This window comes from Podarcis raffonei, chromosome 3 (assembly GCF_027172205.1).
Source record: "Podarcis raffonei isolate rPodRaf1 chromosome 3, rPodRaf1.pri, whole genome shotgun sequence".
Lineage (NCBI taxonomy): Eukaryota > Metazoa > Chordata > Lepidosauria > Squamata > Lacertidae > Podarcis > Podarcis raffonei.
Genome location: NC_070604.1, coordinates 77,107,631 through 77,130,453, shown reverse-complemented (window position 1 = coordinate 77,130,453; position 22,823 = coordinate 77,107,631). Strand labels below are relative to the sequence as shown.

Genomic DNA, 22,823 nt, shown 5'->3' with positions numbered 1-22,823 from the left:
TGACATTAAAGACATATAATTTCCAAGAATCAGCCTTTGGATCTGTTTCATAAAACATTTTGCTGGCAATATTGACTAAATAATTAGCTCCAATCAATGTCTTTGAATCAAATCTATCTCTCCATGTTTCATCCGGAAGCTAAAACATTCAAGAATTGTCACAAAGTAAATGCTACTGTTCTCATTCACCAATAAGGATTCAGCAATACTGGAATGTCTTGTCACCAACAAACTCTCTTTGATTTGCCATCACAGTACAAATTGTTTCACTAGGGCTTTTTTCTTTTTCTTTTCTGCACAACAACTAGCTTGATCATACTGTTCAACAAAAGGCTAGTGTATTCAGTAGGATACATTACATTACAATTCAACACAGCCATAGTGGAGGGGTGAATTCTCAAAACCCAATCCTGAAAAGGCAGGAACAAGTCAGACATTTCTACTTCATAATCCAAGTACTGAGCTTGCACTGAAATCCAAGTACTAAACTTGCTTTTTTAAAAATGCACACAAGTCCTTTGTCAAGAGAATGCAGTAGTTCCATTAAATTATTTTTAATTCTGCAATTGTTTTTTATTCCACACACAAAAAAGGTGTTGTCATAATCTCTTCACCCCCAGGATCATAGCTCCTTTTCTACATCAGTGATGTCCCTCTATTTTGATTTGTTTTCTCTGATGACAATAGATCATAATGGCATTAATGAGAGACTGTCACTTGCTGCTGACAGCACATGCCATGACTACAATATCCCAGCAATGGCATCAAAGATCCTAGCATAGTTGTTCGTGACAAGCAGAAATGATCAGCTCTTGTTGTAAGGAAGAGCTTCTGCAGCAGACAGAGGCCTGGTGAGGAACTGACATTGGCCCCCAAAAGAGGATGCTGTACTATCTCTCTCAGCACTGAAAGGCTTCTGCAGCAGCAAGAAGCCCAGTGAGGGGAATATCATCACCTAGAGAGACAGCACTATTTCAACAGCTCTAAGCCTTGAAAGCTCTTGCTGCAGCCTGTGGGACCCTTCCAATGTTCTTTTTATTGTGCATTCATGATTATTTGTGCTCATTATTGCAATACTGTTTGCACCTGCAAGTGTTTTTAGGGGGGGGGGCATACTGCTTCATTCGCTGCATCATGTACTGTAACGTCCTGCTGAAATTCTGTAACTTTTTGTACTACATCATGTTGTGGTGTTTGGGGGTGTTTGTCCTGTTTTTGTTGTGCTATGGTGCAAGAGTGCCCACCAGGCGGCAATAATGCAATAATCTTGGGGACACAGAGCAGAATAAAGAAGCACTTTTCTTATTGCAGAATGTCCAGTATTGGGGGGAATGGGTTTGCAGTGGGTGTACACACAATATACCTTTACAGCCCATCCGAAACTCGTTTCCCACCTCAAAGAATTATGGGTACTGCATTTTACCACTCACAGAATTATAATTCCCAGCAACCCTTAACAAACCACAGTGCCCAGAATTCTTTAAAGGGGAAGAAAACGTGCTTCAAATGTTTCTAAAAGGTATAGCGGGCATGCAGCCTATGATCGTGCAACCTGAATTTTCTGATACATGACTGAATCTCAACAGAAAATAGTGAAAATGTGGAAGCAACCTAACTTTTTATATAACAATTGTTCTGGGCTTGTTTTATCCTTCTTTTGTTGGGCACAAGGGCCCCTCCAGATGGCAGGAATGCGGCGACATCAGGAAAGGATTGCAAAACAACAAATACAACCTGTGGCCCTCTCAACATTGTTGGACTCCAACTCCCATAAGCCCCAACCAGTGTGGCCAAAGGTCAGGCATAATGGGAGTTGTAGTCCAACAGCAATTGGAGGGCAACCAATTGCCCATCTCTGTCGTACAGGTGTGAGCTAGTTTAAAGTAGAGCTGAGCCACCTCAGATATGCTGCTGCTCAAATACCTTGTCCCTCAAAGCTCAGGGTCTCTCACTACTGAAGGTGATGTCACATGTTACAAAGAGCTACCCATTTCCACAGCTTTGCTGAGGGTGCATTTTTTATAATGCCTGAAGGGCATTTGCAGGTCTGAAAACACACAAAAACCAGTTGTTGCATAGGCTGGGGATATAATAGGGTCAGCAGAGAGAGGCTGCTAAATATCAAACGTATTGTTTGCATTTGGTCCTGAAATGTCTGTGTTCTCCTGAGAGAACACAAAGTAAACATTGCTTTCCCTCTTCTGCTTTGAAGAGAAAAAAGTTCCCTCTCTCCCCAGGGGGTTCTTAATTCTCCAAATATCAGTCAAGTCCAATATATTTCCAATATTCTGGGGAAAAAATGATAGTTATAGGTGGCATCATTCCTCTTCTACTCTTAAGACTCTTCCAAATAGGGGCTTAGTTGCAAATGGGTCTTTGAGATATCATAAACAGGTCTTTGGCAATAGGCTCTTTTCTTCTTCTTCTTCTTCTATACTTATCGTATTTCCCCTAGAAAAGGCATATTAGGATTAAATTGTGGGGCAGGGGCTTGGGCTGGCATTTGTCAGTGATGTTGTCTGGATGCTGCAATGGGGGGAAGCCATTTGCAAACACTGAGAGCCAAGTCCAGAATAAACACCTGCCTGGAAGCATCCTCAGGCATAATCCAGAACTGGGGAGGAATAAAAACTAGAGCAGTTTTAAGAGTGCCTTTAGCTGCACCGAAGCACATAGCTTCACATAGTTGTCTCATTAATACTGATAAATTGGCTAAGAAACTTGCTTTCCCTCTGTGAAACAGTCTGAGCTTTGATAAGATTAGACAGTTTTACAGCTCAGCCTGGAGAAGTGGGGGTGGGGAAAGGATAAGAAGGGAAGAGAATGGCTCGCAGGGAAGAAACCCGTTTTGCTTATGCACAATGAGTGAGCGTACGGGGTTGGAGAAAGGACACCTGGGCCGGCAGCAGCCCCTTGAGGCTATCTCAGCTCCGTAGACCATGAGGTCCCCGCCCCCCAGTCGGTGGGCTTCCCAGCGTGTTAAATGCAGCATTTGAGTATCGTTCTGCAAATACCACGCAGTGACTTGTGCCGCCTGGAAGACCAGGGCATTCACTAGGGCCGAGAGCCCAATGCCACCCTAAATGCAGCCGCCTTCAAGGGGCCACCGGGCTCTTTGTCGCTCTTCAACGCGGTTGCCCTTTCGGAAGCGGGGGGCCACGCGGGGAAGGGGCTCCCGGGAAAGAGGTCAGGAAGCCGCCGAGGAAGGAGAAGGGGCTTCGCTCGCAGGTGAGAAAAGGAGGGGCGGGCCGGCGCGTTAGCCTTGGGCGAAGCGTGGCAAGGGGGAGCTATGCGAAACATGCCCGGCCAATAGGCGTCGTCCGAATTGCCGTCAGCGTTCGAAAGGAACAGCGGCCGTCCAATGAGAAGCGCTCTCCAACGCAGCCAGGATTCCACGCCGTCCACAAGTTGCGGCGGCGGCGGCTGGCCTCCCGCGTCCGCCTGGGCTGCCTGTAGCGCCGCCTGCCGGCCGCCTCTCCTGCGCCTGGCTCCTCCCCTCCGGCTGCCCTCCGCCCTGCTCGGCTCGCTCACTCGCTCGCTCCCCGGGTCTCCTGGTGTATTATGTCATCTGCAAGCGGAGCGCCCGGCCAGGCTCCCCGAGACGGCGCGCAGTGAGCGGCGGAGGAGCCGGGAGGCGCGTCTCTCGGGCGGCAGCGCTGTGCAGGGATCCGGAGCTGCGCCGGCTGGGCGCTCCTGCCTAGGACGGCTCCCCTGGGCCGGCCGCGCCGCCGCGCCTGGCTTGCTTCCCCTCGTCCCCCGGTGGCTCCGCTGTCCTCGGAGGGGGTCTCCCGCCCGGGAGCCAGGCGGATGCCGCCGCAGCAAGAGGGCGAGACGGGCTACATCAGCAAGCCGCTGCCGGGCGGCTGCGAAGTGCCCCCGGTGCCTCCGCGGAGGGTCCGCAGCAGCCGGGCAGCGGCGCTGGGGGCCGCGCTGGGGAGCCGCTGCCGGGCCGGGGCGGGCGGCGGCGGCGGCGGGACTGGCGGCGGCGGCGGAGCCGAGCCTCGCCGCAGCATCAAGTGCGTGCTGGTGGGAGACGGCGCGGTGGGCAAGACCAGCCTGGTGGTGAGCTACACCACCAACGGCTACCCCACGGAGTACATCCCCACCGCCTTCGACAATTTCTCAGGTAAGGGGGCGGCGGCGGAGGCTGCCGAGGAAGCACTTCCCCTCCGGGCAGCAGGGTCGCGGCGAGGCGCCCCCTCCAGCCTGCGATCCGGCTGGGCAGGCGCATTTCTCCCTCGGAGCGCCGCGTGGACTCTGGCTTCTCTTTCAATCGCCGTCCATTTCCAGTCTTGAGACTCAAAAAGGGGCGGCTCCCCTCCTTGGGAAGTTCGCGAGGAAAAGCTGCGTTGCTCTTTGAGCTCCAGGTGGATGCAGGTAGAAAGGAGGGGCCGAAAGAGGATCCCCCACCTCCACGTCCGAATATACTGGGAAAGGATCAGTCTTAAGGTCAGGGGACCAAACGGGTTAGATTAAGCCTCTTTCCTCGGGAGGATCGTCTAATAGAGAAAGAAGCTCTGAGAGATACGTGAAAAAGAAACTCTCCTTTCTTTCCTTTCCTTTCTCATGCCCGTTCCAGATCATAACTGAGAGCCCGAACTGAAGAAGTGCCCTGCATAAACCAAATTATTCGTATTTAGTTGTATATAACACGCGCCGTCTAAAATGCAGACGTGCTGTGCTTCCTCTGGAATACGCCCCCCCTTTTTTTTGCAAGGTTGAAAGGTTTTTACAAATCTTGACCTGGACTTCGAAACAACCGAGGTCAAGGGTGATTGTAACTCAGCGGTGCAACATTGACTTTTCATGCAGAGGGTCCCTCATTCAATCTCTGGCATTTCAAAGGCCCACGTTTGAAATTCTGGAGAACCGCAGCTGGCTGGACCAATGGTCTGACTCTGTACAAGCGATTTTTACTTGGAGTTAAGTTCCACTGTATTAAATGAGGCTGACACATGCATACTCCTTAATGTACTTGTTTGCTTCTGAGTTTTGAAGCCTCCACCATTTATAACAGTATTTTCCATGCCATTTCCAGGCGTGAGGGTTAGGAACTTGGTAACAACTAAAAACAGGATCCTTTGAATTATAACTAGTTCTTATGGGGGCAACCTGTAGTGGGTGGGTGTATATATAAACATGCCTTTATATGGCGGATATTCATCTTTCAGGGCAAAGTACTTTTATTGCCAAGGGCTCGTGTGGGTCTGATTTACCCCGGGCTCAGGCGCTATGCTGAGCGTGCTGTGCCCACACAGATAATTCTGTTCTTTATTTTCCCAAAACGTCACACTTTCCTATCATCTTGCAAATCCTCTTGGCTGTCTCATAATCCTTATCCCTTTAGTTAGGTTCAGAAGGGGGAAAAGTAAGCCCTTGTCCAGTCCCCTCCCCCATCTTCTATTAGTTTAAATCTCCATTGATTTGGGGGGGGGGGCAGGGAACAGCGTGGAGAGATGGCTTTCTGCTGTTTGCCGTGTGAATTGTTGTAATTAAATAGCCCCTGTCAATCTTCCCAGTTTTTAATAAGGTTTCTGGGTGTTGAGTGGAAGCTGCTGGGTCATCAGTCCTGGCTTAACTCCTTCGGGGATAGATTCGAATCTTAGAGCTACTTCACGTTTTTACAGAAAAGAGGTGTCCCCGTGCATTTCTGTGCTGACTGTGTCTCTTCTTCAACATCTGAAGGGCATTTTCATGTCTGAGAACATGTGATAAACACGCACCTACTATTGGGAGTTTCAGTCATATGTGGTTTGTGTGTGTTCACTGTCCAGATATTCAAATGCCCTTCAAACAGAAAACACACTGCTGACCTGCTGTGGAAGTGCTGGGGTCTTCTTCGTTGTTTGCCGCTGTATTGTGGCCTTTGTCCTTTGTGGTGAAACATTCTCATTTTGAAGAACAGGCTCTTACAACCTCATGTCACCAAAGGTGCTCTCCCTGTCCTTTGCACCAGCTTAGACCCGAGCAACTCAGCCCTCTGCAGCAGGTATACTTGGGAGTAAGTTCCATAGAGTTCAAAGGGAGTTAGGTGTGCTCAGCTGCTTCCCCAGCAGTAGAGTTTAGAGACTTTATGTGAGCCCAGTCCAGACAGCCACTCCTTCCTGGAGCACGTTACTGCCTCACATTAAACTGCAAGCGGTTTTGCTTTGCAGTAAGCAAATACCCGAAGGGCACAGTTTTTCTGCAGTATTGAAAATTGATGCAGCAAAAGGAAGTGACAAAAGCAATAAATCTGCAACCGTTTTGGGGGAGGGGATTAAACCAAGCAAAGCCCACCCCCTCAATTAAAAAATAGCATATTGTGCTTAAACAGGGAAGCGATGGTAACAATGGCCTGTGATTACACGTGGTTCTTTATCAAGCTAGTTCTTTTCTGAGGGTGGAATGATAAATCCTCTAGTCAGAACTGAAAGGGATGCAAAAAGAGCAGCAGCTTTGCAAGGGATGTGTCAATATTTGCATTGTCTTTTCTGCTTTAAAGCAATGAGGGGTTGGGTTAGGGGCCTCCTTTGTGCCAGGACTTTGGGGGGGGGGGAGAAGTGACAAGAAAATCAATCTTCAAGTAAGTTGAAGGGAATAGGGATACAAAACTGCCTGAGTGTTTGGGGGCAGCTCTCTTCTTTCTTTTGCATCATTCAGTGATTTTGCTACTTAGCCCATTTGGAGTGTACCAAATTTTTAAAGCCCTGAAGGGCTTGGGTAGGCCTCAGAGTTGGGACTGAGGCGGCTTTTGAGCTCCTTAAATCACAACCGGTTCAAATAAATACGAGGAAACACCTAATTCTTCATGAGTGGATGAAAGTTTCACTGACTCTTCCCTCCCCTTCCATTTCAGCTGTTGTATCCGTTGATGGCCGGCCAGTGAGGCTCCAGCTCTGTGACACAGCTGGCCAGGTCAGTAAAACTACTTACTTACTTGAGTGGTAGGGCGGCCTAACCTGGGGCAGAGTGAGGAACGGGGAGGAAGAAAGAGCTAAGCCCCTTTTTTGGGTGGAGTGGTGTGTGCTCTGCATTGTCACTTCTTCTTCCCAGGCTGCTTCCCTGGGTGACATGAGAAGGCTGGGAGGAGGCAGCAGGAGCCCAAATGCAGGTCCCCCCCACATTGGGAATATCCCAGCATCCCAAGGCTTGATGCTTTGTGTGGGGAAGGGCTGCAGCATGGCCTTGTCCCAGGTAGCTTCTCAGTTACCTTGAGGGCATGGGAAGGAGCAGCCCTGCAACAGCTCCCTTGTTGCCAGAGTAATGTGAGTACCAGGACTACACAGGAAGGACCGGCTACTGTGGGAGGAGAAAGACTTCCTGCTTTGATTTGCGGTAGGAGTATTCTTCTGTTGCGCAAAGGTGGGTGGCGATGAGTCACCCATGTGTGAAACAAAAGCACATGTTTACATGTGAATTTGCAAGCAGCCCACTACCTGATTTGCAAAAATATACTGCGCTACACACTGTGACGCATGGGAGTTTTCTCTTTACAAGCTCTCTGAGTGCATTTTCATAGAGTGGTCGCTTCTAACACACAATGCATAAGGGGACTTCCTGTTTCCTGCTGGCTGATACTGGGTAATCCAGCAGCTGGCAGCAAATGAGCTGTGGGCACCTAGTGGCTGTCTTCTCCATCTTGTTATGGAGGGCCTTTTGGAGCCATGATTGCTCGTGACATCTTTGTCCTAGATCCATTGTTCCTGTGGCCTGTTAGCTGTAGATAAGAGATGGAAAAAGAGCCTTGATAATCTAGGGCTTTCTTTCGCACTCCTAATTCATCTCAATCTCTGAATCTGCTCCTCAATTCTACGCCTTGTGGGAACGCATTCCAGTTTTAAGCAACACAATGACATCAATGCGACAATTACTATGAGGACATGTAAACAAGCTCTAATTGTGCAAATATTTGTAACCGCGGCCCACAGCTTCAGTGCGGTACAGCATGCTTCAGTTCAAACTCTGCCTCCAAAGCTAAGTGACAGGACTCTTTGGCTCTAGCCTTGCTTCCTAAGGGGCTTAAATCTGGGAAACAAATGAGCTCATGAACCCAGTGTCCCTGACTCTTGCCCTGTAAACCTCAGTCTTCTTTTGCAAGTACCCCTGAAAAGAAGTGTATTCAAGTGGAAGGGGGCTTGTAGTAATTTCTTTAGATGTATTTTGAAGAACTGCACGTCTGTGTTCTTTCAGAATTTTTCCAAGTAAGAGACCCTTAGCAAGTTAACCCTTAGCAAGTTAAGATGCATGTTTAGTTTGGCAACAAAACATTGGCACTGGAGGTGCATCTCGGACTGTGTTTGCTCTTCGCTCTTCTTAATTTAAAACCCTTGGAAGCATGCTGTATTTTAATTAAAATGCTACCACAACTGAGGCAAATTGTATTGGTTTGGGAGGCCAGTGAGGTTGTGCTTTTGTCCTGCTGTCAGCAAGAAGGAAAGGTTGGGTGCAGGCAAGGAGTTGGTTTGCTTCCTCTTGAAGCCTCTGGGCCTAACAAAAGATTTGGTTAGCTGCATATCTGGGCCAGTAAGTGGAGTGGAGTTCTCCCCCCCCCCGTGTGTGTATGTGTGTGTGTGTGTGTGTGTGTGTGTGTGTGTTTTGCATACATTGTCGGCATGAGGCCTCAGTCCAGATCTGGAGTCCTTTTTATGGGGCTCTCAGTCAGGACAGGGAATGAAGGATTTTTAAAAATCTAACCCACACTAGGATCTAGAACAGTCCCACTGGCAATTTTTTAAAAAAACATACACAAAACCCTACACTTACACAAAATTAAAAAAATCATTCCAGTAGCACCTTAGAGACCAACTAAGTTTGTTATTGGTATGAGTTTTTGTGTGCATGCACACTTCTTCACACGAAAGCTCATACCAATAACAAACTTAGTTGGTCTCTAAGGTGCTACTGGAAGGATTTTTTAAATTTTGTTTCGACTACAGCAGACCAACACGGCTACCTACCTGTAACCCTACACTTAAAGACACTGCTACATAACTAAGCTGATTTTCATGAGTGGTATGTGGCGACTTTCCTCCCCACAATTAGATTTTCATGTAAGAGTTAGTTGAATCTTTAGTGGTTCAGAAGTGACACATACTGCCGTGATCTGAAACAGGATCTGGAAGGTCTCTCCTTTGTTAGGCTGTCCCTGCAATAGACTATAAACTGCAAAGGACCAGAACACTCTGATCATCACACAGGATTCACAAATCAGAAAATCATACCCCATGGCAAAATCCGTGTTTTGCTGCATAGAAAGAGCTACAAAAGGGCACATAGCATGGAGGTTGAGTGGGGAGGGAGGCAGCACATTGGGAAATGTGAACGTAAGGGTGTTCTTTATTCATGGCACCAGAAGTGTGTCAAGTGTAGATCATGAAAACTGGATGACAACAATAAATATGAACCTAGAACAGCAGGCCTCTGAAGGGCTATATTAAATCATGAATCCTTCCAGAGGATCACGTTATATGACAGTGTGGTGCTAAATCCCTCGCACCTTCCTGTATCAAGCTTTGCCTGGATTTAGTGTGAAATCTCTCATCAACTGAGTCTTGATCATCTGAATTCCTCAGTTGTCCAGATCCATTGCTTTCCCCTGCTCAGTCAATAAACCATTCTGATAAACCAAATCAAAATAAGAAACACATTGAAATAGGAAGCAAGCAAACAAACAATATTCAGGGTCCGTTCATGTTACCACCCACTCTGCATGCAGTGCTATCTTACTGCTGGCTTTAGAAGCTTCATTCATAGGACCATTAGACACAAATCATATTGATCTTGTAAGTTAATTAACAAACACTGCTGCTTGATGTGTTCTTTTCCTCAAACCAGCTTCCATACAACTAGAAAACTGGATGCAGAGTAAGTGCCAATGTGAACATGCCCTAGCAGCCATCGTGCATATCGTGCATGTGCAGGAGAGAGAGCTTAATGAATAAGAGTTCCAGGGACGGGGGGAGGAAGTTGCGGGGGCAAGGAAACAAAAAGACATAGTGCATGTTGGGTGGAGGCATCCCTGCCCTCTCTCTGATGTGAACAAAACCATGCGACTGGGGCTTAAAATGCAGGGGTGGGTGGGGGAATTACCTCCCTGTATTTCAAGCTGCTAATGTGAACATAGACTGCATTGCATAATGCTGAAAGAGGTCAAAAGGCGCTCTTCTAGACTATGCAAAGTGTTCTGGCACAGGCCAGCCTGATCCATTCAGACCACAGCCTTAGTCCAAGCTGAGAGTAGGTACCCACAGAGCAAGGAAGCCTGGGATTACTCAGACAATGTTCCAAGCCACGGAGAGGCAGCAGGAAGTGGCCTGTTTACAAATTTAGGGTTAATAGATAACCTGATGCAGAGATTGACCAGGGGAGTCCTAAACAAAATAACCCCATCCACACTGTTCCCATATTCGGGGGGGGGGGGGCAGCAAGCCCTTCCTAACACCACAGAGCCCAAAGGACCAGGACAAATAGCCAGAAATACCTGTGCAGCTCTCTTTTGAACTTTGAACTCTTACTTCCGCAGAATATTCCTGAGTGTTTTACACTTCACCAAATTAAGTGTTACTCTAATATTAGTTTGAAGACTGTGGTTGCAAAATTGGTACAACACAGTTAGGTTGGAAATCAGATTGCTGTGCTACTTTCTGTGGGACGTTTGCAGCATCTTAAAGTAAACAAGTCAAGATCTTTTAGTTTCTGCTTACAGGAGAAATTCCCCATTTGTTTCCTGTAGTAGTTCCTTGTAGCTGGTTTACTCTGAGCTAGTCCTAATTAACCATTGGTGAGAATCTTATCAATGGGCTTAAGCAGAGGTACAAAAACCCAGTCTCTTGGTATGCACTGGAGCCCGAAAACTGCCCACTGACACCTGGTGAGGTGCAGAGTTCAAGAAGTGCTGCTGTTATTCACTCCGGTCCCTAGAAAATCTCACTGTCTCATGTTTTGGGGCAAAGTCACTTCTAGTTTAAATTTACCTAACTCTTTGCTGGATTGTGGCCAAGTACATCAGATTGGATCTCTGCATTGCTTCATGCATCTGAGAACTGCCTTTTCCCTTTTACAACTGCTTGCACTGGCAGTTCATAGCCATCTTGTGATTAGACAAGATCCGGAGATCAGGTTCTGCGTGACTCTCTTCCAGCTGCCAAATCTCCAGGTGGCAATTTTCTTTCCTTTTGCTTAGGTTTGTGTTAATTCCATTTAATTCCCTTTGTGTTGCACCAGTTCAGGTGGCTATCCCATTCATCCCGCATGAGTTCTCATCAATCCTTCTGGTATTTACAGTGCCTCCTAAGTTAGTGCCATCTGTAAGTTTCATCTACGTGCTCCCACTTCCCTTCCAGGGTCACTAATGAAAACAGCTATATGAAACAAAACCCAATAGTAATCTCGGAGGAATTCCACTAGGAAAAGGGTAAAAGCTGTCTTTTCAGCAAAGCCTTTCCTTTGGTTCAATTCAGTTTCCCATTTGCCTGTCAGTTCTTGCTGGATGCATGGCCTGCTTTTATTGCATCATCCCTCCTGTATGGCTATGCATTCAGCAGAATCATCTGGGACAGCCTTATAGGACTTTGCCACTTCCTAATGCAGGAGGTGGGTCATAAAAAGGAACGATGTCCCATGTCAAAAACTCCTTTGCTTGTCAGGGGAATATGGAGGCTAGCCTAGTCTTTGCCCTGATTTGCTGGGTTTATGAGGATTTTTAAAAATGGGGTAGCATTCAAACATGCAATCCCTTGCAGTATCATACAGTGGGTGCAGTCCCAGGAGAGCTATATCCCAGCATTTCCCTGAAAGCTCTGATCTGTAAGTTCAGCTGCAGCCCTATTTAGAAGTTGCAAAGAAGGGGAAGAGGCAACAGAGAGGATGTAGGGTTTGTGCAGGAATTCCTAGGTATGTGGGGTGATTTCTTAAGCAGTTGGGGAGTTGGAACACCTCTCTCCCTCACCTTGAACCTTTGAAGGGCTTTTTGTGGCTGAGTAAACGGTCTCTCAACATTCACGCTTCTTTTCCCCATTTTCCTCCAGGATGAATTTGACAAGCTCCGGCCCCTGTGCTACACCAACACAGACATCTTCCTGCTGTGCTTCAGCGTGGTGAGCCCTTCCTCTTTCCAGAACGTGAACGAGAAGTGGGTTCCTGAAATCCGATGCCACTGCCCCAAAGCACCCATTATCCTCGTTGGGACACAATCGGACCTCCGGGAGGACGTCAAGGTCCTCATTGAGCTGGACAAATGCAAAGAAAAGCCCGTGGCGGAGGAGGCCGCGAGGCTCTGTGCCGAGGAAATAAAAGCCGCCTCTTACATCGAGTGCTCCGCTTTGACTCAGAAAAACCTCAAAGAAGTCTTTGATGCAGCCATTGTTGCTGGCATTCAGTACTCGGATACTCAGCAGCAGCCAAAGAAATCGAAAAGCCGGACTCCAGACAAAATGAAAAACCTCTCCAAATCCTGGTGGAAAAAGTATTGCTGTTTTGTATAGTATATTTTGCAAAGGCTTTGAAAACAGCAGTTGGATACTGGGAGCGGGTCAAAGCTATATTAGCTCAAAATCTCTCTATTCCAGAGCACACAGACTGAATTCCACAGCTCTACATGCTGCTAAAAGTCATCCGTTGTCATTGGAGGAGGAGGAGGTGGTGGTGGGAGGAGGACCTGAGGGAGCTGGTTGATGTGCATTAGGTGGAAGGTTCCCACCCGGAGTAAGTAGAGTTTCCTGTTGCCAAGGGACAACTACCCCACACTTCTGTGAAACCAGAAGCTGGGCCGAGGAATTGACTCCATGCAGAAGTGGGAGGAGCTGCAACAGAGGCCTCTGGTGCCAAGGCGACACAGAAACCAGGAAAAGACTATAGGAGGACAGAGTTTGACAGGTGGATGTTAGAAAATGTGTGCTACTTAATGACATTTGGCTTCCCACGCACCCGTTTTCAGTCTTGCCATCTTCAGAAACTATATCATGCATTCCAGAAACATCCATAGTTTCATAAATTTAGCAGAATCTGCACGTAAATCCTATATATTTTTCTTAAGACGATATGCCTACTTCATGCACAGTGTAGGGATGTCTTAACACAATGAGCTGCTTACATAACTGCATCTTATTTGTAGATCCCTGACTTACAGATCTTTTACATGGTGTAAATGTGCATGCTTGCCAAATTATAAAAAATAATGATGATGATGATATTTTGAATAGCCTTGGGTTGCTTTTCTATTTCTAGAGACCCCATGACAGGTTTTTTATCAATTTATAAAGGATGTAATCCTCCCCTTAAACGATGCACCAAATACCTGTGAAATGTATGTATCTGATGGTCTAAGTCAATGTGATGATGTTTTCTACAAGATAATCTCAACTAATTACATTATAGTCTTTTTCACATAGTCAGGTACCACACATTTATGTACCTTAGATAGGGCCATCTTTCTGCATGATGGAATTCAGTGCCTATCAATATAAGGTGAGGTGGGATTAGAACAAGCTATCAGTCATAAGCAGTAGGAAATCCATCCATTGATGCCAATGGAAAAGTCTTCCAGGTAAATGCATGGCCATAGGAATTGGTCCTGATTCAAAATATACCAAATCTGTCCCTGTCAATTTTCATGTAGTGATTTAAATATTTTTTTTAAAATGATCACAAATGCAGGCTAGCAGTGGTAGTAACTACCTGGGCTGCATGCTTGGTCATGATTTCTTATGGTCTTCCATATTGCTTTGAACAAAATGAACATTAGCCGACATGCAACACATTTTGGTGGTGACCCAAATCCCTTTCAAGACAATTCAAAGGTATATTTTAAATTTTAACAAAATGGCCTGCCCTTGCAATAGATTACAATGTGATGGATCTAAAATGTGGATTATTATTTGCTCCAATATCTACCTATAGAAATTCCTCTTCTAATTAAGTAATGCAATGTTCTGAATTCTGGAGATTGGGCTGTTTAGGAACCTGTTATTTGCAAAATGAGCGTAAAAGCCTTAAGTTATTGTCTCCTTTTCTGTATTGTCAAGATTCCTCCTCCCACCAGCCACCGCCTTTAAAGTAGGCTTCTTATTCATTCCATTATCATCTTAGATGCAGTCTACACATGCAAGCCCTGCAAACAGAATCCACATCAGATCTCACAGGGCTCCTGCAGAACCTCTATATTCACTGCATCTTGTACATGAGAAATACCAGTGTGGTAATCCCAGCACCTACTTGCCCAATTGTTTAGCACACAGGGCACTAAAGTATTTTTCTTCCAGCCTTAGGTGAAGTTGCTGCCTACATTTTTTTCAGTGGCTCTCATTTTTCCTAACCTGGTTGGGATAAGTTTCCTGTTTCACTGTGGGCAATAGCTTTAGACTGACGCAGCCCTCTCCTGCCCAGCTGGGAGAACCATCTTTTCAGTGGGTGGTGATGGTGGGGGCAGTAGGAGAGATTCAGAGTTATCCAAAGCCCTGCTGGACTTGTTGCAGGAGGGCAGAAGTAACGGTTTCTGCCTTTCCAGATATATTTTTTTAATGGGAACTATTCCTCTCCTGTCGTTTCTGATGGGAGAGAATGCACAGACACGACTTCCAGGGCTTACATACGTTTCCTTTAGTTTCAGGGGATTGAGAAGAGGACTTGTGAGATCCATCAAAGCTATGCTTTTCCCTGACCCACCCCCAGCATGCTTCCTTTAGGCCTCTGATGATATTGGATTCAGGGGGATTGAGAAGGGTACTTGGGAGATCCATCAAAGCTATGCTTTTCCCTGACCCACCCCCAGCATGCTTCCTTTAGGCCTCTGATGATATTGGACCTCAAATGTTGGTGAGGCAAGGACCACAGAGATTTCTGCAGGTCCTATCTCAACACACACACACCCCTACCCCTGGTCTGACTTTTATATTCAGAGCCAGGTCTGATGCATCCCATAGCCCCAGGAAAACACTCCCAGGGACCATAGACTTGCATGGCCCATCAGAATGTAGAACACAATTTTTTAAATTTTCAGTGCATACAGTAAGTCTGTCATTTTGTTACTGTACTTATTACTGTAAGTAATAAAAGCATAACTAGCAGTGCATACAGTTTCAGAGGGAAATCAAGAGGGGGGAGTCCTTTCACTTGCAGTGTGGTTTAAATATTGAATCCTTTCAACTCCCCTTATTAGGCTTTTTGGTGTCCCCTCTTCATAAAAACGTAGGTCACAGTAACCAGGAAAAGAGACCAAAATGGAGTAAGGGTAATAAGGGAAAATCAAGGGTAAGCGGGGGAACCCCTCACAATTGGAAGAACTGCTTATTTTGTTCCTTCTTGTTCTTAAAATGTGTTTAAAAACAAACTCTTCCAAGTCTGCATTACATGTGTCTTATCGTGCTTATCTGTGATTACCTCCATTGACGCCATGTTTAAATTACATTAAATGATGCTTCAACCTTTCGGGACTGTTCTCCTTTTCTAGTGTAGCAAACTGATCTATGTTACAGAGGGCCAAGCTACACAAGATGTAGGAGGGCCATGATCAGATAGCCTAACTTTTCAGATTTGAGTAAATTATAGCTACACGGCTCCCCAAATTGGATCGGGGCAGTGGCTTTGCAGGAAGGTTTTAAAAAATAAATCTAAACATATTACTCTCTGTGCCATTCCTCCATTCTAAATTCTCCCTCCAGCTCCAGGAGAAAACGTAACAGTGTATGTACATAAGGAGAAGAAAAACTGTCTGGCCTGGATTCTAAGATGAGTGAAAGGAAGGGAAGTTTATAGAAGAAAGTTTGCTCTGTGGTCTCTAAAAAGCCTTTCTTGCAGGGTGGGAGCTTCCATGAACAATATATGGTGGGGTTTGGGTTACTTGGGGAGGGAATGGATGGGAAACTCCATGTTTATTGGAATCCAAGCCCAATTCTGGGTGATTCTCCTTGCTCCAGTGGCATCTTGCAGCCCATTCCACATGGTTCTGGAATGCAGGAAGTCTGCTGGAGATAAGAGGCATCAGACTTTCTTTCTATGATGTTCCTTAACTTATCTTGGGATGCATGACTACAAAAAGAGCTTGTTTTTAGTTCTTTGGGTACATATCCTTCAATGCATATACAGCCATTTTACCATTACAAATACTTTGAATCAGATATAGAAAATCCTATAATTGGAACTTTTATTTATTTATTAAAGAGCTACGGTAATCAAGCTGTGTCTTTTCCTAACAGCCTCATTAGGCATAGGCTCCGGTTCTACAAAACCCCTTGATAAAAATTGGCTACAATGTTGCTCCTGACCTAGTTGAACTACTTTGTAAGATCGAGGCCAAATCCCAACTAAATCACAAGGTGAACTTGCTGAAATCCATGGACTTAATTCCATTGGGTCTACTCTTGAGTCTGACTTAGTTTGACATAACCAACATTCCAGAATCTATGGGACTCAGGTGTGCTAGGAGCAATGCATAAAATACACATCATCTGCTGAAAGCTTCAAAGTGTAGTGGAAATCTTGACTGGAGTCAAATGAGCCTGATTCAATAAAAATATGTTTGCTCCTGCAGTGCCATAGCTTGGAAAATAAGTTTCCATTGCACAGAAACTCTGTATGTTAACTTGCTTGCGTATGGTCAACAATAAACTCATAATGGTGAGAAGTTAACATCTGGTTTTCTGAACTTTCTATATGCAGGGCTTTGGTGTTATCTGTGGGTATGTGGATACTGACTCGAATGTAAGGGCCAATATCACACACACACCCTGCCGCCTTTATTGCTCCCCTGTGCAATGGGAATAAAAGATGGATGATTACATTTTTATCGGGAGCTGAAAAGGAGTACAATGCTTGCTGGAAAGGGAGTGGAAACTTTGCCTATCTACTATTAACACATGGGGGCTGCTCAGGCCGCATACCAAACCATACACTCCATAACGCAGTCAAGTTTCATAAGGCTGCAAAAATCATGGCTTTTTAAAAATGCAGCTCATTCTGACTTCTCTTTTTTTCCAAACAGTGTGATGACTTGGTATATATGAATTAAATGATTTAATACTGTTGTAGATACTGGTATACTGCAAGCTACACACTGTTCTCGAATGTTTCTTTAAAAAAACAACAAACAATAACACCTAATTTGCCTCTTTGAGTAGGAAGTGTCTCCTGTAGCCTATAATCTGATGTGCCTTAGGATGTTTTGTTTTCAAAAGTGTGGGCTATACTTAAAAGCAAGCTTTCTGTGGGAACGTTATCATTCCCCCTCCCCTCTGAAAATAAATTCTGATGGCTCTTTGGCCTGCCTGTTTTACAGACAGCATTCCTCTCCCCATGCAGCTACCCCAAAGGAAGTCTGATGATTTCTACTTACATAACCCTCAGCCAGCATGAGGCTACTTGCATGTCCTGAGGGGTGCATTTCATGGGCTGCTCTCAATTTCATTGTTGGTGCCTAAATGGCACATTGAGCTTGCTCTTCTTAACAACCTAAAATAGGTCTGTGCTGTTACACGGCTCACTCCAGCGCATAGCAATAGAGGAAGGACATATTCTCCTTCCAAATTGGGGTCCTGGGAAGCTGTCTGCTTCCAAACAGACCTTCTATGTACCCTGCCACGTATTCCATAGCCGATAAGGTCCAATTTATTTAATGTATGTGTGGATGTCATGTACGTTTATACCCATCCTTTACGATGCAGTCTCAATGCAGGTTACACACTACTTAAAACAAATGAGCCATGTAGTATTTAACAATAGTAAGCCATCAGTTATACCGTATCAAACAGCAAGCAGATGCAGCAGCGATGTAGCAGAAGAAGTGATACTCGTGACTGCACCCTTAAAGGCCAGTGCAAAAAGGTACGGTATGTCATGATGGAACCAGAATACGTTGGAGGGAAGGGGGGCACTAAAGAGAAACCCCACATATGTGTTTAATTTATTGGTATACTGCCGTATATCCACAGATCTCAGGGGAGCCTTACACCCGTTATACCTGAAGGAGCGAGCGTCTCCACCCCCATCATTCAGCATGGACTCTGAGATCCAGCTCCGAGGGCCTTCTGGTGGTTCCCTCGCTGCGTGAAGTGAGGTTACAGGCAACCAGGCAGAGGGCCTTCTTGGTGGTGGTGCCTGCCCTGTGGAAAGCCCTCCCATCAGATGTCAAGGAAATAAACAACTATCTGACTTCTTGGTGGTGGTGCCTGCCCTGTGGAACGCCCTCCCATCAGATGTCAAGGAAATAAACAACTATCTGACTTTTAGAAGACATCTGAAGGCAGCCCTTTTTAGGGAAGTTTTTAATGTTTTATTGTATTTTTAACATTTTGTTGGAAGCTGCCCAGAGTGGCTGGGGAAACCCAGCCAGATGGGTGGGGTATCAATAATAAATTATTATTATTATTATATTACATACTTTACAGTGGGGTGGGACCACCAGCAAGGCCTCCCCTGCTGAACATAACATCTGGTCAGATGTATGTGGGAGGAGGCACTTCTTAAGAGGGCCCAAGTAGTTTATAGAGTTTTATATGTCGACGCAAGCATCTTGTATTGTGCTCGGAAGCACTCCGGCAGCCGGTGCTGACCTTTAAGAACCGGTGTGGTGTGTCCTCCCCCAGCCTGGCTGCTGCATTCAGCATTGGCTGCAGCTTCCAAACCATCAAGGGAAGACCCACAAAGCGTTTGCGACAATAGTCCAGTCTGGAGGTTACCAGAACATGGGTCACTGCAATCACGGGCGTCCATAATTGGTGAACAAGCCAGAAATGGAAATAGGTACTCCAAGCCTCCCTGATCCTCAAGTGACAAGGCTGAATTGAGGAGTACCCCCTCATTTCTTCAGGAGAGAGCAACCTTGTCCATAACAGGTCATCTACTCCCTTCTTGGATCTGAGAGCCAGCAATTCACAATGCTCTCATCTTGTCTGGATTCAAGTTCATCTGGCGCACAGCACCTCCAGGCAACAGTCCAGCACCTGACCCGCCTCTGCTGATTCATATGGCACAGATAGAGCTGCATGTCATTGAGTACTTATGACACCCCCCCAACAGCTTCATGTACTCTAGGTGTTAAATAGTGTTGGGGGGGGGGCTAGATTGACCCCTGCAGGACACTGCAAATTATTTCACAATGGTTACCCTCCCACAATGGCACAGAAGTAGAAGTGACACCATTGCAGAGCACACACCCCCCCCAATTTCCAAATCCACAAAGCTGCTCCAGGAGGATACTATGATCAAACGTCACTGAGAGGTGAAGGAGACTCAATATAACTTCATTTCTTCTGTCCCTCTCTCAACAAAAGTCATCAACCAAGGTGGCCAAGACTGTTTTGGTGTCATACTGGGGCCTGAGTCTGGACTCAGAAGGGTCCAAATGGTTAACTTCTTCCACCCACATTGCCACCACCATCTTGAGCATCTTGCCTAAGAAGGGAATAATAGCACCCAAGTGATAGAACGTCAACACTTCTGGATCCAGGAAGGTCCTCTTAAGGGCAGGGCACACCACCACCTCTTTAAGAGTACCTTCTCATCCCACACCAAGGCTTTCTCCACTTCCTGAGCCCACCCAGTTAACTCCCTCTGATCCACTCTTATATGTAATAATGGGCAAGGGTCAAGAGGAATACACCATATCATGAGGCTGCAACAATTGAAACTGATCTAAGTTAACAAGAACACAGTGTTCTGGACTGATTTGATTTCGCCAAAGATGCCATTTCAACGCTTATTTAAAAAGCAAAAATCTGATTTGAAGTTGGCAGGCTGTTTCTCAGGGAAGTAATGGGAAATAGATGGCATGAGGAGCTCTTTTAGGATTTTTTTGAACCCCAAATGTAGGGCTTCAGAGGGTCATGGGATAGGACTGGCATAGCTGGGCTTGTTCACCCCCCGTTTAGATTTGGCTGTCCTTCTAGCCAGATCCTTTTGTCCACTGTCTCTGGGAATTAACAGTTAAGTACGGATGTTAACCAGAAACTGTTTTCCATGTTTCCCTCTGTCAAGGGACCATGTTGGAATGATCCTGATAAATGTTTGCTTTTAAAGAATTCAGCTGTTGCAGTTTAGGCCCCTTTCAAGTGGGTGCATATATGTGTGTCTGTATCAGCCCTTCTCCACTCTGGAGCTGCTCAGATGCTTTGAATTACAACTCCCAACAACTCCAGCCAGGCTGACTGGGGCAGATGGGAGCTCTAGTCCACAACATCTGGAGGGCACCATCCCTGCCCTTGCCCTCGCTTCCCCTTTCCACCCCACGCAACTACTAAGCTCACTTTTCACCTTCGCAACCTGATTTCTGAAGTCACTTCTCTCTTCTGTTTCTCAGCCCTGTTTTTTTTCCCTCAAGTCCATGCCTCACCCTCCTTTTGTACACCCCTCTTTGCACAAAAAACTACCTCTTGCATCTTACTCCACCCCCATGTTGCAGCTACTCAGCAACCTTTTCATCCTCTGTCCAACTATGAAGTCACCATCCCCTTGTGTTCCAAAGACCTTTCCATGCCCCTACTTTCATCTTCACCCCATTCCTGTGCCTCAACTCGCCTGCTTACATAATAACCTGTGCTGTTGTTTAAAACCAGTTTCCCCCTCTCAGTTTCTCCCCACTCTTGCTTTACTTAAACTTCTGCCATTGTTATAAACCACCTCTTCTTCCCTCTCAGTGTCCCTCCCTTCTCACTTCAATGTTCTGGCCACTGCTGCTGTGCAAATTGCCATCACTTTTGTACACATCTTCCATGTGTTGCAAATACTTTTACTTTCTTGTAAAATCTTGCATGAACAGAGACTTTGCCCATAAGTACTTGTTTCATCTGGCAAAGGAATGGTTAGAAAGAAGGAAAGCTGCTTTTACCAGGACTACATCAGTATGATTTGTTATTTCTATGGTGACATGTAAGTAGGGTTGCCAACCTGCCAGAACACAAATGTCTACCCAGAATTTTGCTTTCATTTTGGTTTTATGCCAGCTGCCAAAAAAGCAAGGGGAAGGAACAATTCCTATATATATATATATATATATATATATATATATATATATATAGTCTTAGCTGATAGGTGAGCACCTTTGCACTGTCTCCTGGCTCTTCCGGAGTCCCAGAATGCTTGATATTCCAGAGAGGGCAAAGCTCTTTATGTGTCAGCTTGGACATGCAACATCTATTTCAGTCTTTGCTCTCAGCGTGTAAGCCATAGAAGTAGTCAGTGTAATTCAAAACTTCTTTCCTGTAACTTAAAAAATAGCTTTTCTATTAAAAGAAACTGTCTCATTTGCGCTTTCTTTTTGGAAAGCTGATGGGCACCAAACAATCATCCTGCTGAGGCCATGCTCACACTTAAACTGCTCCTTCTTGGTGGCTGACTCTACATGGTGGACCGTTTACATGCAGCACGGATGAAGAGTAAGTGGTCGACTGCCATACTCTTAGAATTAGGAACTGGAGCAAGGACAGAATCCATCCTGCTCCTCTTCAACAGTTTTGCTATTCCATGGGAAGTTGTGGAGTTTGGAACTGACAGGGTCAGATCTCCGAGGTGTCCTGCGTCTGGGAAGAAAAGGAGGGGGAGAAAAAGGAGGAGTCTGCTGTCGCAGAGCAGTGACGCAGCGCGTCTCTCTGTTTCAAGACTCACTTTCACTCTCTTCACTGAGCAGCAGCTTGGAACAGAAGCTGCGAGTGTGCTCTTGGAGCACAGATGAGAATGTCGGAAGTTTCGGACGGATTTATTGCCTTGTAAATAAACGCTTTAGAGATAAGAACTGAACTGTCTCTGGACTTGATTCATCCCTCATCTCACACGGACGGGACCGCTGCAGCTCTGCTCTCCTGCCAGGTCAACTTCCAGCAGAGCGACGCAGGGAAGTGTGACTGGACGCAGGGGTTTGATTTGTGCAAAGGTTATGGACGTGTCGCGTTTCCTGACAAGTGTGAGAAGGGAAAAGGCTGCCAGCGACGTGTTGCTGTAATCTCCTGCCAGGAAAGGGCAGAAGGGAGGTGCCGGAGAGCGGAGCCAAGAGCCAGGAGGAACGGCTGCTTCGGAGGTCCGGCTTGCTGGCAAACTTGTGAGTACGCTGAAGCCCCGGGGGGGAGAAGAATGGCTGCTGCACAGGCACAGCAGAGCCAAGAGAGCTACCCCGGTGAGAGGCTGAATGGGGCCAACTGGGAGGCCTGGTCAAGAGGAGCAAGGGGGTGGTTTGTGGCCACAGGGCTCTGGAGTCCAGTCCAGAAGGAGCCGGCCCCACCCATGCAGGCTACTGCTCTGCAGAGTGAGAGAGCGCAGAGAGAGCTTTGCCTGCTGAAAGCAAGTGTGGACGCTTTGCTGTTGCCCCACCTGGAGGGCGTTGAATCGGCTGAGGCCGTTTGGCAGGTGCTGAGGAGCCTGTGCGAAGGCTCAGCAGAAGCCAAGGGCCGGGAGAAAGCCGAGGGCCAAGGGAGCAAGCTCCAGGCCGGAGTGGGAGCCAGATCAGAGGGGGCTAGAAGATGCCCAGAGGAAGCCAGACCAGAGGGGGCTGTTCTGGGAGGCTGTTTCTATGCTTCGACACCTCTGTGTGCTGGAGAGCAGCTGGGAGCTGTGGAAGAGAGCGCAGGCTGCACCCCAAAAGGCAGTGGGGGGGCAGGCCAGGCAGGCCATTCCAAGAGCTCTGAGAAAGCGAAAGGCTTCGAAAGTTGTTTGTGCTTTGAGGCGACGTCCAACAGCGCTGGGAAGCATCCGCTAGAGGCCCAGGCTGCCAAGGACACTGGCCGGCGTGGAATGTCAACAAAGCAGGTTCCCAGGGCCGGTTCCCAGCATAGACGTGGGAAAGCAGCAGGCCAGGAGAAAAACAAAGACAAGGCGTCTTATCACCTCACAGCTGCGCTGGCGTCTCTGAGAAAAGGCAAGAG

The 22,823-nt window shown here is 46.6% G+C and overlaps 1 protein-coding gene across 1 annotated transcript; it reads left to right on the top strand.

The window, feature by feature from the left end:
• The first annotated feature begins 3,436 nt into the window (after window positions 1-3,436).
• Window positions 3,437-14,245, top strand: RHOU (ras homolog family member U). The gene is made up of 3 exons (XM_053382519.1): window positions 3,437-4,126; window positions 6,839-6,897; window positions 12,009-14,245. The coding sequence occupies exons 1-3, from the start codon at window positions 3,808-3,810 to the stop codon at window positions 12,462-12,464; spliced, it is 834 nt and encodes a 277-aa protein (XP_053238494.1). The 5' UTR covers window positions 3,437-3,807; the 3' UTR covers window positions 12,465-14,245.
• The last annotated feature ends 8,578 nt before the right edge of the window (window positions 14,246-22,823 follow it).

Bases quoted from the DNA above. Each gene is read 5' to 3' on its own strand.
- RHOU (XM_053382519.1), top strand. From the start codon at position 3,808: ATGCCGCCGCAGCAAGAGGGCGAGACGGGCTACATCAGCAAGCCGCTG. The intron at 4,127-6,838 runs GTAAGGGGGCGG...CTTCCATTTCAG, and splicing joins CGCCTTCGACAATTTCTCAG to CTGTTGTATCCGTTGATGGC. The intron at 6,898-12,008 runs GTCAGTAAAACT...ATTTTCCTCCAG, and splicing joins TCTGTGACACAGCTGGCCAG to GATGAATTTGACAAGCTCCG.